This window comes from Pholcus phalangioides, unplaced genomic scaffold (assembly GCF_987345545.1).
Source record: "Pholcus phalangioides strain wild (caught in Gottingen) unplaced genomic scaffold, Ppha-v1.0 ptg000003l_1, whole genome shotgun sequence".
Lineage (NCBI taxonomy): Eukaryota > Metazoa > Arthropoda > Arachnida > Araneae > Pholcidae > Pholcus > Pholcus phalangioides.
Window position 1 is genome coordinate 27,487,104 of NW_028301596.1, and position 14,623 is coordinate 27,501,726.

At 36.4% G+C, this 14,623-nt stretch overlaps 1 protein-coding gene across 2 annotated transcripts in view; it reads right to left on the minus strand.

Moving 5' to 3' along the window:
• Positions 1-14,623, minus strand: part of Sos (Son of sevenless guanine nucleotide exchange factor) — a 530,159-nt gene that overhangs the window by 259,883 nt on the left and 255,653 nt on the right. For both annotated transcript variants that reach the window (XM_089247363.1, XM_089247362.1), the window contains one exon: positions 2,089-2,283. In XM_089247363.1, coding sequence (XP_089103489.1) covers positions 2,089-2,283 — 195 coding nt within the window. The remainder of the gene's footprint in view (positions 1-2,088; positions 2,284-14,623) is intronic.

Genomic DNA, 14,623 nt, shown 5'->3' on the forward strand with positions numbered 1-14,623 from the left:
TCAGTAATGTAGTAATGTGTGTTGTCAGTAATATTGTACACCACAAATAAGCAATGCAGCATAGTATGCGACGCATTGCAATAAGCAAAGCACTATAGTATGCAATGCACCACAATACACATCAAACACTGCATTACAATGAGCAATACACAGCACGCGATGCACTACAACATAGTTTCCCAACCTTTTTTGTCCCATCGCCCCCTTCTTCAAAAATTGTTTTTTCACATCGCCCCCAACACAATCTAACCCATAAGATCCTATGTTATACTCGTAGCTTCTACAGCCCCCCTAGAACTTTCCATTGTCCCCAAGGAGACATTAACGCCCACGTTGGGAATCACTGCACTACAATATGCAATGCACCGCAATCAGTAATGCACCATTATTTTTGCAGTGCCACAATAAGCAATGCAGCACAATGCGCAATGAGAAGCAAGTATTCATCCTCGACTCAAAATGAAACCTGTCAATTTCCCCGTAATGAGATCTGTCCAATGCCCCACCCTGGGTACCCAGACCCTGTTGGGAGCACTGGTGATGTATACATACCTCTGGGTACATGCACAAAACTTGGTCCCTATAAGTCAAGTGGTTCCCGTGTGCTCAGGAGTTAAATGAAAACTCGACCCAAAATCGTAACCGACTTCCGTAACACAAAAACGTAACAGATTTCCGTCACCCATTGCCATAACATAAAACCGTCACTAATTTTGGTTGCTTAGAAACAGGCCCTTTTCGAGTTTGTGATTTTATATTATAGAGTAGATAAGCATAACAAATGTGATAAACAAAAATATAAAAAATAACAAAAATAGATAGGAAAATTTGAAGAATTAGGCTGAATAATGGTCTATATGGTTTGTTTTTAAACTTTAGAGGAGCCACAATAAGTCATTGCAGAATTAGGGAAACATAATTTTTTTGCCCAGAAAAGCAATATATTCAGCCGAACTCCCTATGGAGCATGCGGAAGGTAACTGAAGAAAATAGTAGATGCAATGGCAGCATGCACCATTGTTTGAATTACAGAACCCATGGTTGTAATTATGTAAAAATGGCTATTGTTTGTTTCTGTAGGAAATGATTTTGCTAAAAATGTAACAAACCGTTATTCAGTCAAACCCTGCATTTGTGAAGGAACAACAACAAAAAAATTAACAAATAACATGCAACAAATTCTTTATACTTAACAAAAACATAGTAGCAAACCTACATGCATACATAGTAAAACTTGGTTAATTCAAATTTTTGATGATTCAAACTCTTATTAAATTTCCTTGAGAATTTTCTAATTAATTTACTGCTAAAAAAATTTTCTTGATTGATTCAATTTTTTTTTCAAGTGTTTTGGATAATTTGAAGTTTGAGGAAAAAATTATGATTTTCGTGTGAGCAAATTTAGTTTGGAAAAAATTCTATACATCAGATTTTGCTTTTCTTGGAACCAAGTTGTTAAAAAAACATCTCCAAAGACAATTAAAAAGTTTTAACATTCGGTTTCTCCTGCATTTTTCTCTAAGTTAATGCCCCTTTTTAACATTGTTCAGCTGAAATACAATGGGAATATGTACCACTTAACAAGCTTATGTTGTTCAACCTATGGATCAAAGTGTATCATTGAAAAAATAGGAATCCTTTTTTATAGTCATTGAGAGGATGGAAATATCACTTAAAGTACAAATTTTAATACATTAAATGAAAATATATTTCCTTGGCAGCATAAGAATAACAAGGGAAATTAGGAAAGTGTAAAGTATAAAATAAAGATATGATCATCAATTTTGTAACTGATGATCATGAACTGTTTGTGTAAATCTGGCTTTGAGAATGGTTAAATTCTGCAGTGATGCTGATTCTAGAATGATGTAGCAGCTATGATCAATTATTATAATCATAAATTATTCAAATGTAAGAAATCATTTCGTAACTGATAATTACTATCCTATGTGAATGTTGATGATTAAGTTGCATGATTTGTATAGTCATTTTTCAGATCTAGGATAGATTAATTGGATAATTCAAACTTTTTTAAAGTGACTTTGGACTTCAAATTAACCAAATTTGACTGAATTCAAAAAAACTGACCTTCATTGTCCTCTCTGTCCAAAATATCTAATTTTCTAATGTAAAACTTTTCTTTCAGGCGATATTCTCCTATTTGACCAACTACCCCTGTGCGTTTATTATTAGATTTACACATGATCATCAGTCCATCAAACAAGAAAACATGTCGTTCAGTGAACTTTTTAGTGCTTGAACCATATTTTCCTAGAATTCCATCTGAAAAATTATAGCAGCATATCAATATGAAATAAATTTATTCAACATGGATGTTTGTTCTCATTTAATAATTTTTTAAAGATATAATCAAGATTTTTCTAAAAACTAAAATGATGTTTAGATATTTTCAATAAGAAGTGAACCAAGCAGAATGCAACTCATTTCATTACAAAAAATAATTTAACCCTTTGAAAAAAAAAGGGCTATTCTTTACAGTTGAGGTGCATTAAAATATTTGTGTTATTGAGATTGATTTAAGGGAAAAAAATCATTTAGCTAATTAGATTAATTTTTTAGACGGAAGTGTGTATGAATTATTAATCATCAAAATTAATTAATTTTTTTTGTTTCTGAAGTCAATGCTAGATGGTAGCTCTATGAAAGGTTAAAATACTTTAGCACGGACATTTAAAAATTAATGAATTTGGTGGGAAGTATAATTCCCACGACCTTAGAAAGAGTTTAAAAAAATTAAATTGAGACATTTGTGAATCATTCAAAATGTTATACAGTAAAACCTGTCTTCAACAGGGATCGAGGGACCAAACTTCTGCAAGGGACTGAGATTTTCTTCCATTGAACACAGGTTTCTGCTTAACAAAGGTTCAATTGATATATGTGATATGTAAAATTATGTAACAATCTTGTGTGTAATTGAAATAAAATAAAAATAAATTAATTTAAGATAAAGTAAATAATTTAAAAATAGTTAAAAAATATAGTTAAAAAAAAATAATTAATTAGTCTATAATTACTAAATACTGTATTTAGGTTTCGACAGCATCTATATAAAATTCCAACCTACACTGTTTTTTGACCTACACAATGGCATGTACACATCCTTTTTAACTTCCTCAAAAACTTTCAATTAGGGTGCCAATATCTGTCATGTCAGATTCAGTTTGTACATTATCATCTATGTTTATGTAATCCACAGCATCAGGGCTGTAACTAAGAATTTTGTGAGAGAGAGAAACATGATTTTGCCGCCCCTAACACTGTAAAATTAGATGATTTTATAACAGTGTCTTTGTTCCCACGTAAATTTGAGCAGTTGCCCCTTTGCCTCTGATTAATTCCGGACCTGGTCAGCTTTGCAATCACGGAATGCACACAGCTTTTATAATGTCTGTGATAAAAGAAGAAAAACATATATATTTGATGGACCTGTTTGTCACATTGGTAGCATTTATACATAGTGTTTTGTTTTGGCAAACCACAAACCGTCCTTGCATGGCAGACACAATATAATGGCCATCAGATGACCTGACACCTTTCTTTCAGTTGACAACGTGAACCTGGATGAATAATTAACCCCTCCTTAGATCGCAGAAGGTTCATTGTCACTTCTCTTCGGAATTCCAAATGAGAAATAAGATTCGCTTCTTGCAACTCTGAATGAATTATCCAACGTGCTATAATGGCATGTGCGGAAAATTCACCGACAACAATTCGGCACCGGAAAATTCACTGACAACAATTCACCGCTAGGAAAATTCACCGACCAACAATTCACCGACTAGCAATTCACAGACAACAGTTCAATGCGAGTCAGTTAGCGAGGGAGTCAGTGATTGAGTGACCCAGTGAGTGACTGAGTAAGTAAGTGATTGAGTGACCCAGTGAGTGAGTGAGTAAGTAAGTGATTGAGTGACCCAGTGAGTGACTGAGTAAGTGATTGAGTGACCCAGTAATGACTGAGTGACCGAGTAAGTGATTGAGCGAGCGAGTAAATTGGTTAGTGAGTGAGGGAGTGAGTGAATTGGTTAGTAAGGGAGTGAGTGAATGGTCAGTGAGGGAGTGAGTGAATTGGTTAGTTAGTTAGTTTTTAACCTAGTAGTGTCACAAATGATTAAAAAATCGGATTGTTCTGAAAACGTATTCATGATGAAGTGTAGATTTGAAGACACTTGGATCGGGCATCCTCTTCGTCGTGGTGGTCGTCGTCAGCCGCGCTTTGACATCGACATTTGGAACTGCTTTCAAGGAGAACACGTAACTATTTCCCTAATACCAACAATTCTATAGAAGGATGGCATCGAGCGTTCCAACAGCAATTATCTGCTCACCACCCAGATATACGGAAGTTCATTTGATCATTTTTGTTGCACCACGGCCATTTTCTGCACACGAGGGCTAATTAGACAGAAACCTACAATTTATTGCCGATTCCGAACGGCAGGCTTGTTATTTTTATACTCATCAAGAGGTTGGTGCGCTAACCCCTCGATGGGGGAACTCCCTGCGGTAGCAATTTTTTGCTGCGGTCAAGTCACCGTTTTTTGTTGTGTGTACCCCTGTCAGGAAAGTTTTCTGACAAGGACGGGTCGGTTGGTAGGGTAGGGGGATGGTAGCCTGGTCGATAAGATGCTCGCCTAATGTACCAAAGGATGTTTAGTTTTGTTGTCGCGAGTTCGATACCCGGTTCGTCCTTATCAGAAAACTTTCCTGACACAAGGGTACAACAAAAAACGACGACTTGACCGCAGCAAAAAATTGCAACTGCAGGGAGTTCCCCATCGAGGGGTTAGCACACCAACCTCTCGATGACTATAAAAAACAAGCCTGCCGTTCAGAATCGGCAATAAATTGTAGGTCCTGGTCTAATTAGCCCTCGTGTGCAGAAAAATGGCCGTGGTGCGACAAAAATGATGAAATATATGGAAGTTCATCAGTGCCATGAAAAGAGAACAGAGTTTGAATGAAGTTCGGATGGAGCAAATTGTAAGTGGACAAAACCATCACATTAGGAGAAAGAAATACTGGGACTTTACGCAGAGATTAAAGAATTTAGTTGATAAGTATCATCAAGGATGTGACATTAAAGACTATTTGAGAGGTATAGCTCATAATGTATCATTTTAATTATGATATCAATATTTGTGAGAAATGAATATTTTTCTCCCGTTTTTTCTTACATTTGCGTGTTATCTGTTTTTCTAGATTAGTAGATTGGAACACTTTAATTATAAATATGTAAGGAAGAAAATCATGTCGAAAATTGTTAAATAAATACTGTATGTTTTGAACGAAAATTATGTCAGATATTACTAATTAAATATTGTAGGTTTTGATTGAAAATTACCAATTAAATATGTATGTAATGAAAACTGTGTGAAAATTATCCTTCTAAAATACTCCTCTAACATTGCCCAAAAAGAATGTAATTTTTTATATCGTTTTTTGAAGCTGTGGTTCCGTGAGTTTCAGTTTTCGAAAATGTTATTTGTCAACCAAGAGGTTTTATGTCCAAGAATTGGATGTTTAAAACGAGATAACTTCATAAGATTTTTGAACTCACGCATATAACTTTAAACAATATGAGGCTATGGCTTACTTTTACCAGTTTTGCTGATGGAGAAAATTTAACTTATCTTTATATTCACTTTATTCCATTAATTTTTTTCCCAGCATCAGTAGTAGGACATAATTATATGACCTCTACAAAACGAACTGCGTCGTAGCGAACTAATATGAGGTGGAAATCATACATAATCACCGGTAAATGTAACCGGTAAAATAACTAAATGCACCGGAAAATAACTAAAAGAGCTCTAGAACAATATTCTAAAACTGAAAGCAATACAGCCAGACTCGGTTATAACGCCGAAATCCCGCGGAATCTTCGATGTCATTATAACCAAGTTTAACTGTATTTAAAATACTGGTTTTAATAGGTGTGGCATCGATCAACCACCAATTTCAATCCACTGCTGGATGTAGGTGTCCTCCTTAGATTTCCGCTCAAACGACATGCAATATTTTATGTAATTTTCGGATTTTCTATATGGTAATATTGCAACAACAAATTAAACAACAAATTCAAGAAAACTTCGACTATGAACAAGTAAAACCGTGACATTTTTCAAAAAGTCTGGATGGAGAAGAAAAAACCGGACTGTCACAGAAAATACGAGACAAAATGCAGGACATGTGGTCACCGATGCTTAGACTAGATTTTTAAAGATTTGTAAAATCACCCCTACCAACAGCGAGCTCTCAATCCACCTCCGTCTTCAACATATAGGCTTGTGTCATCTGCGAATGAAATTATTTTACCGTTCTACTTCATTTTACATAAATCATTAATATAAACTAGAAATAATTACGACCCAAGGGCCGATCCTTGTGGTCGAAAGGGCCCTCCTTTCATTATACTTCAAATGTGCTGATTTTACCATTTATTATGGCAGCTTCTTTCCTGTTGTAGTAATATGTTTTAAACCAATATAGTACATTACCTCATACGCTTGCTGAGAAGTGTTTTTATTTGTTAGAATATTTAAATCAACATAATCGAATGCTCGTTTTAAGTCTAAGACTGTAAGTCAAATGTAAAAATTCAACTCCTTTAATAAAGGGGGGGGGGGTTCAAAGGTTATATGGAGTAATCATTACTGAGCCGAAATCCCTGAAGCCATAAATATAAAATTTAGTAAGCATTATATTTTATTACCAGTTGTTATCTGCGGCTTCGCTCGCGTGGATTTTGCAATCTCAAAATTACTCTCACCTAATAACCCCCATGGGTGATGAACTTTCAGAAATCCTGTCTTAGTGTGTGTATGTACATTATAAAATATAATACTAACTAAATTTCATATTTATGGCTTAAGCGACTTCGGCTCAGTGCTGATTGCTCCATATAACTTTTGAAACCCCCCTTAGGGGGTTGAACTTGGAAAAATCGCTTCTCAGTGAGTCTATATTACAATATTGATCTACTGTCATATTTATAGCTTCAGTTGTTTTGGCTCGGCATGATTTCAACGTTGACCCCCCCCTCTTATGACGCCCTTAGGTTATCAAATATGGAAAAACCATTTCTTAGTGAGTAGCAAGTCTTTACATCGTGAAAAAAACTATTCACAAAATTTGATATTTACAGCTTCAGCGGTTTTGGCTCAGTGATGATGAATCAGTCAGGTCATGTTATTTTATATACAGTACTAGGGGGCTCTGCCCCCCCTACCACCTTTGGCAGCCAACACCCCCCCCCCTTTTCTCTTCACAACATATCTTGTTTATTTCGTCCCACTTCATCAGCGTGCTATGGAAAGGGACACGTGAAAGCACCAGCTTACTGAAGAAGCAAATTTTATAAAAATAAAGCAACAAAAAACAAATGTGATTCATCAAGTAACCCCAGAAAACTTCCCCATGGGGGTCCCCAAACTCCAATTCGTTGAATTTTAGTGGGGGCCCTGACTGGATTTATCTCGGGCTACCGATGTGTTGCAAATTTTACAATGTTAAACAACAAAAATCAATGAGATTCATGCAGGGACACCCGAAATGAAACCTGTCAACTTTTCCATAGGGCCCCGACCTGAAGGCTTGTCGGACATACCCCCTTTGAGTGGCCACAAAAATTTTAAAACGAATAAAATCCAGGGCCCACATCCAGTAACGGGGACCCAATACACAGATATTTAGTGGGGCACCCAGACACTGGATTTATCTCGGGCTTCCGCTGTTGAAAATTCTACAATGTTAAACGACAGAAAAGAGTGAGATTCATCCAGTGCCCCCAAAATGAAACGGGCCCTTGACTCGGAAGCTAATCGGGCATCCCCCTGTGAGGGCCACTGCAAATATTAATTTTACCAATGAATAAAATCCAGCCCCCCCCCTCACGCAATTACCCTTGACTGAATTTGCAAAGACTGGATATGCCTTGGGCTTCCGCTATCACAAATTTTTCAATGTTAAAAAGAAAACAATGAGTTCCATTAAGGACCCCTGGAAATGAAACCTTTTAACTTCCCCATGAAGGTATATGTGCAATCCCCCGGGTACCCCGACCCTGTATGTTGGGAGCACTGGTGATATCTGTATATTTTACGTATACATACCTCTCGGCATGACCCCCACGAGGGCAGGGCTGAAAGGGGCCGGAACGTTTCTTATCGCTTTTTGATATTTTCACACTATAAATTAAGCACAGAGGGGCCCGTGAAAAAGCTGGTTTGGGGGCCCGCCATCTATTTCAGCTTAGGGGACCTGCTGTAGGATGTAGGAACCTCTGGGTACATGCACATAACTTGGTCCTGATGTGTCAAATGGGTCCCGATATATGCAAGAGTTAAATGAAAACTTGACCCCAAAATCGTAACCGACTTCCGTAACACAAAAACGTAACAGATTTCCATAACTCAAAAAACGCAACAGATTTCCATCACTCAAAAAACGTCACCGACTCCCGTAATAAAAAAATCGTCACTAATTTCCATTGCATAGGAAGTATATATATATATAGAGAGTACATATAGATATAGATATGCACTAAGGCGGGATTTCTGAAAGTTCATCACGTGAAATCGTGGATAACAGCTAGTTCAGCATAAAAAAAATCCATTGGTTACTGATGATCAGCAATGTTTTTTATAATATCAAAGTGATAACAGGAGATGATTTTAAGCAATTTTAGGGGGTTGATTTATCGCGTATCCACTTACTTTATTATCTTTTAATTCTGTTATTACCCCATTTAACATTTCATTAGAAGTTTCTGAGTAAAACAGAGTTAATGGAATTTTGTTGAATATACTATCTTGTATTGGGCAACAGCAATTTGTAATTTATACAAATACAAGGCCACAACAGGCAAAATGCCCAGCGAGGTGGCTGAGAAAAAGATGCCCACAATAAATATGGATGTCATATATTTCAAAAATACAGCAACCCAAATCCGTATCATCTGAATTTCTTCTCATAAAGTGATTATTTAAACTTAATTACTCACTCAATAGATCGCTCACTCGCTTAGCAGCTCGCTCACTCACTCACAGACTGACTTACTCGCTCATTGAATCAGTAACCCACTCGCTCACTCAGTAACTCAATCGCTCATTCCCTCGCTAACTGACTTGCATCGAACTGTCGTCGGTGAATTGCATGGTGGTGAATTCTTGGTCGGTGAATTCTTGGTCGGTGAATTTTCCTAGTGGTGAATTGCATGGCGGTGAATTGTTGGTCTGTGAATTGTTGTCTGTGAATTTTCCGGCGGGTTTATAGGGTTTTTTTTTAAAACCCTATAATGGTCATATGGTAAATCTTTTCCAATGGAATCCAGAGCTGAGGTTTTGATCGGATTCTAGAAGGAATTTTTTTTTTTTTATCCCACATAATATTTTTTTTTTCGGATTGCTCAAAATTGTCTTGCTTTTTCTTTAAACTTGAGTGTTGCACTTACGTTTTGCTCCTTTTTCCTGCCCTAAATCTTTTGAAGAACACGTTTCAGGAGTTTTCTAACAATTCATCCTCGTTGTTGCAAAATTACCTATCATTTCACACACATCAGTTGGAGCTGTTGATACTGGATGATTTTCAACAATATCATCTTCATCTACGATGTTCCCATTTTCATTAGCCCGTAATTAGAATATATCTACATCCTCTAATTTGGAATCTGAAAGAGTTTCTAAATATCTTACAGCTTCTTCTAATGTGAGATATCTTTTTGATATGGTTACACTCAGCTGAACACAACAAGACTATCTAAGATTGGCGAACTCTGTTTGATTAGACTACAGTTTGCTAAAATATACATTTCTAAGAATGCAAGAATAAAAAGTACTCATCCAATATAAACAATCCACCCCAGAAAGCACATTCTTCTGTGTCATATTAGCCAGAATTAGCCCTTATACGCATGTTAAACGATGACAACACCTTGGGGTTCAAACGGGAAAATCGAAGCAGTGCACTGCTCATTAGATATCGCTAGAATCCCGCTCTCTTGAAAAACAAATGTTCCATAAATGGAACATGCATTTTTGAACGCACGTAGCTCTTTAACGTTTAACAGTACAAAGAAACCAATTGATTTATTTTGATTGATATATTAAGTGGTAGAAACACACAAAATAATTTTCAATTTACTTCAAAATTTAAATTTTGGCAAATTTTAATAGAAATGGGGAAAAAATACTCGAAAAATGTCAAATTTCAGCCAAAAATTTTTACATCAACCTGAAGTTTCCTAATTTATTTAAAAAAATACTTCAAACTCTCCTCTATACACGGTAAAAAACTTGAAATGTTTGAATCAAGTTTTGATTATATTTTTGTAATATTCTGATATTCTTGTAAATAAAAACTATGTTCCATTTATGGAACATTGGCCTTTAAAGGGTTAAAGACAGGTTTTACTGTATCAGGAGCATCAAAAGTGTTTTAGACCTGTGGGTACTCAGCTTGAATGAAACTTTCAAGCAGGACAGGAGTGAGTTGTGCAACAAAAGTAAGTGCATTCATGGAGGACAAAGGGCCTGTTTAGCATTAATTAGCCATAAAATGCTACAGGTGACAGTAAAGGTGAAAGTGGTGGCAGGACCCATAAAAAACTGACACCTAATCTAGTGGCGACTAATGCAGACCCCACAAACAGAATTTTTTTTTGTGGTTAAAAAACCATAAAGAATAACCTGCTCAGAGCTCATACAAAATTTCCTAAAAATTAATTAACTGCAGTTTTTCAAAGGACATTTTAAGGAATCATGGCAAACTCCAGAACTTATGAGTTTTATAGGAAATAAAAAGGGGATGGGAAGGCGCATATGCAGATGTAGTGTTTTTAAATCTGCCAAACAAATTTTCCCTATTTTCAAAAATAGAGATGTAGAGCAGCTTAAAAACTATAACTTTTGATTTTTTTTTTATCCTGTATTATAAGAATTCATACAGTAATCAATCCACATAAAGATAACACTGGGGAAATTTTTTTCCCATTTTCTGTTGCATGAGATTTTTTAACTGATCTAAGTTATTTTCTTATCGCTGATTTCAAATCTGAAATCAATTTCTCTCTCACTTTTTATGGAGTTAATATTATATATTGATACATGGCCAAACGTCCCTGGCTATAGACTTATGACTACTAGCATAGTTGTTGCACTTTAGTTGTGCTACTATATAGGTTCACTAGGATGTCAATATATAAGTCTGTAGCATCAGTTTTATAAATTTAATCTAGGGGACACAAGAGGGCAGCACTTTTCTAGCATGTAGGGTGTGGCGTCAGGAAGATGGCCACAGTACATTTCAATTGGCAGTAAAAGTGTGATATGCAGATGTGATAAGGAAATAAAATTTTTCTTTCTCTTTCGGTGTCAGTTTTTTTGGGTAAATTTTTTGATCAGTTTTAAACCGAACACACAAGAGCATTCCTTGAAATATGTTTCAGATCTGATCCATGGCTTCTTCAAGTAGATGTAGATGTTCAACTAGTCCTAATGCCCTCTGTTATGTATGCGGTTGTAATACAATTGTTCATCAATTTCAATAATATGTTAGATGAATGATAACAATACATTAGGTTGGTGAAAACCACCAAGATACACGAAGGTACCATACTGGTTGTTACAATGAAGTTAATAACATTTCAATTCTCATACAGTGTAAAATAAAGAGTCACTATGTAGTGATTTTTGAGAATGAAAACAAAAAATTATGAAAAAACATCAAAATAGGAAGGGGGGTTGGGGGAATGAGATTACACAAACACACATAATACATAAAATACAAATATATATAAATAATGCAATGGTCACGGGGGGGGGGGGGTGCTTTAGTGATTATAAAAAAAATATATAAATCAACATACAATTATGTATGAATTGGACTGGCAGAGCAGAGTTGACAGCAAGAGTATTTTAATGAATAATTCGACCGCGGGAGGTGAAAAGACAGTAACACACACAACAAGGAGTGATGGAGAATCTGAGGATAAAATCAGAAATAATTTTCAATATTGAAAATTTGTAGCAAGTTTTTTTAGGTTTTTTCTGAAAGTTGAAAATGAGGAAGACTGTATTAGATCATTTGGAAGGCTATTAAAAAATTTAAGAATGAGAAAGCTAAAATATTTTTTGAGGATAGTTTTATGAACTAAAGGCATAGAGTAAATAAAATTGTGTCTATTAGATGTTCTTGACGAGTTCAGAAGTAAAGAGAATTGGGTTTTTTTAATTATAAGTATGGATCCGTAAAAGTATAGATGTCTTAAAGGAATGATGTTTAATTGATGAAAAAGTTTATTTGTTGGAGTGATGTAATTGCTTGCCAAAATTCTAATAACTTTTTTTTGTAAAGAAATAATGGGTGCAATATTGGTGGCATAATCCTTCCCCAAAGTGGCAGACCATAAAGTAAGTGTGAATGAAACATTGAATAATAATAGATTAACAAGAAAGATCAGTTTACATATGGTTTCAGGTTGAAGAATTTGTATAAAATGAAACCAAGTTTTGATTTTAAATGATTACAATGAGTTATCCATTTTAGATTTTGACCAATATAAATACCTAGGTATTATATAGAGGATATTTGTTCTATACGTTGACAATCACATGAATTATTGTTTTTCTAGATTGGTCAATATTCTTGTACACATATTCAGAAAAGTTTAAAAGAGCAGATTCAGTATTTCTATTTGGTAGGAAACCATTTTAATTATTGGAGAAGAAATTATTGTTATTTTAAAAAGAATAAATCCTAGTTTTAATAAGTGTTTCAATGATTTTCGAGGTAGGTGATAATATGGAGATGGGCCTATAAATGCTGAGGTTATCCTGATTACCATTTTTAAAAATAGGAACAACTATAGCTGATTTGAGTGATTCAGGAAATTCACCCCTTTCAATGCAATTATTAATTAGGTCAGCCATTAGTTGATACATGCATTCAGGAAAGCTCTTTAGAATTTTAGTAGTCAAGGTATCATAACCAGACACAGCGTCTTTAAGAGATTTTGCTATTTTGCAGACTTCAGTTTGATCTGTGGGGGCCAGAAAAATTGATTTGTCACTGCGAGGAATATACTGCTCAAAATTTCCATATTCATGGGTTTGTTGTGTAATTTTTATGAAATGGTCATTAAAATCATTAGTCAGTACATGTAAATTAGTTTCCGAAGGCAGAGTGTAGTTTTTTTTTTATCATATCCAAGTATTTTGTTAATTAGTTTCTAACGATCGGATGATGTAGAGCAATTCGAAAAACAAGTTGAGTAATAATTTTTTTTGTCGCTCTAATTTGTTTTTTGAGATATGTTGCGACATTTTTGTAAGCATTCTTGACTATTATGTCAAATGGGTATTTTTTTGTTTTCAAAAAAAGTTTTTGTTTGATCTTGGTTAAGTAAACTACACTGCTGGCCACCGTAAATGCAACACCCTGAAGGAAGCATGCAAATAATATGAAATTTACAACATGCATTAGCGGAGGTGAGATATGCAAATGATTAGAATTTCAACGCAGACGCACATCACGCGCGCCTGTGGCGCCACTTCAAAGCGCTATTTAAGGCTTGGAGATTTCGACGATTTGAAGTACGGCAATTGTGTTTTTCTTGTGGTTTTTTCAAAAAAACGATCAATTATGCCTCGTAGAAAACAGCGATAATCTTTTGATCAAGAATCCGAGTTCGACAGAGGAAGGATAGTGGCCTACCGAGATTGTGGATTATCTTTCAGGGAAATCGGTAGTCGTGTTGGACGAAACCAAACAACTGTAATGCGGATATGTGATCGTTGGATGCAGGAGGGTACGACGGACCAACGTGTTCGATCGCATCCACCTCAGCGCACCACTTCACGTGATGACAGGCGTATTGTGCGCATGGAGTGACGGATTGCTCAGCCACATCACGAACCATAGCACAGCACATTCAGTCTGTACCGCATCATCCAGTGTCTGCGCGTACCATTCGACGCCGTTTACAGCAGAGTGGTCTGTCCACAAGACGTCCATTGCTTCGTCTACCCTTGACGCAGAACCACAGACGTCTCCGCCGCCAATGGTGCGATGAAAGAAGGATGTGGACGGCACAATGGAATGAAATTGTCTTTACTGACGAGTCACGCTTCTGTCTGCAACACCACGATGGTCGGATTCGAGTCTGGAGACACCGTGGAGAGAGGATGCTGAACAGCTGCGTTATGCACCGCCACACCGGTCCTGCACCGGGTATTATGGTATGGGGCGGTATTGGATATCACTCTCGCGCTCCTCTAGTACGCATTGCCGGTACTTTAAAAAGCCAGCGCTACATCTCCGAGGTGTTGGAGCCAGTTGTCCTTCCTTACCTTCAGGGCTTGCCCACAGCCATATTTCAACAGGATAATGTGCGACCACACGTGGCACGCATTGTCCAAAGGTTCTTCGTCAATCGCCAGATTGAATTGCTTCCCTGGCCAGCTCGCTCTCCGGATCTTTCGCCGATAGGAAACATGTGGTCCATGGTTGCTCAACGATTGACCCAGATTACATCCCCAGCTGCCACACCAGATCAACTTTGGCAACGCGTGGAAGCTGCTTGGTCTGCTGTACCCCAAGA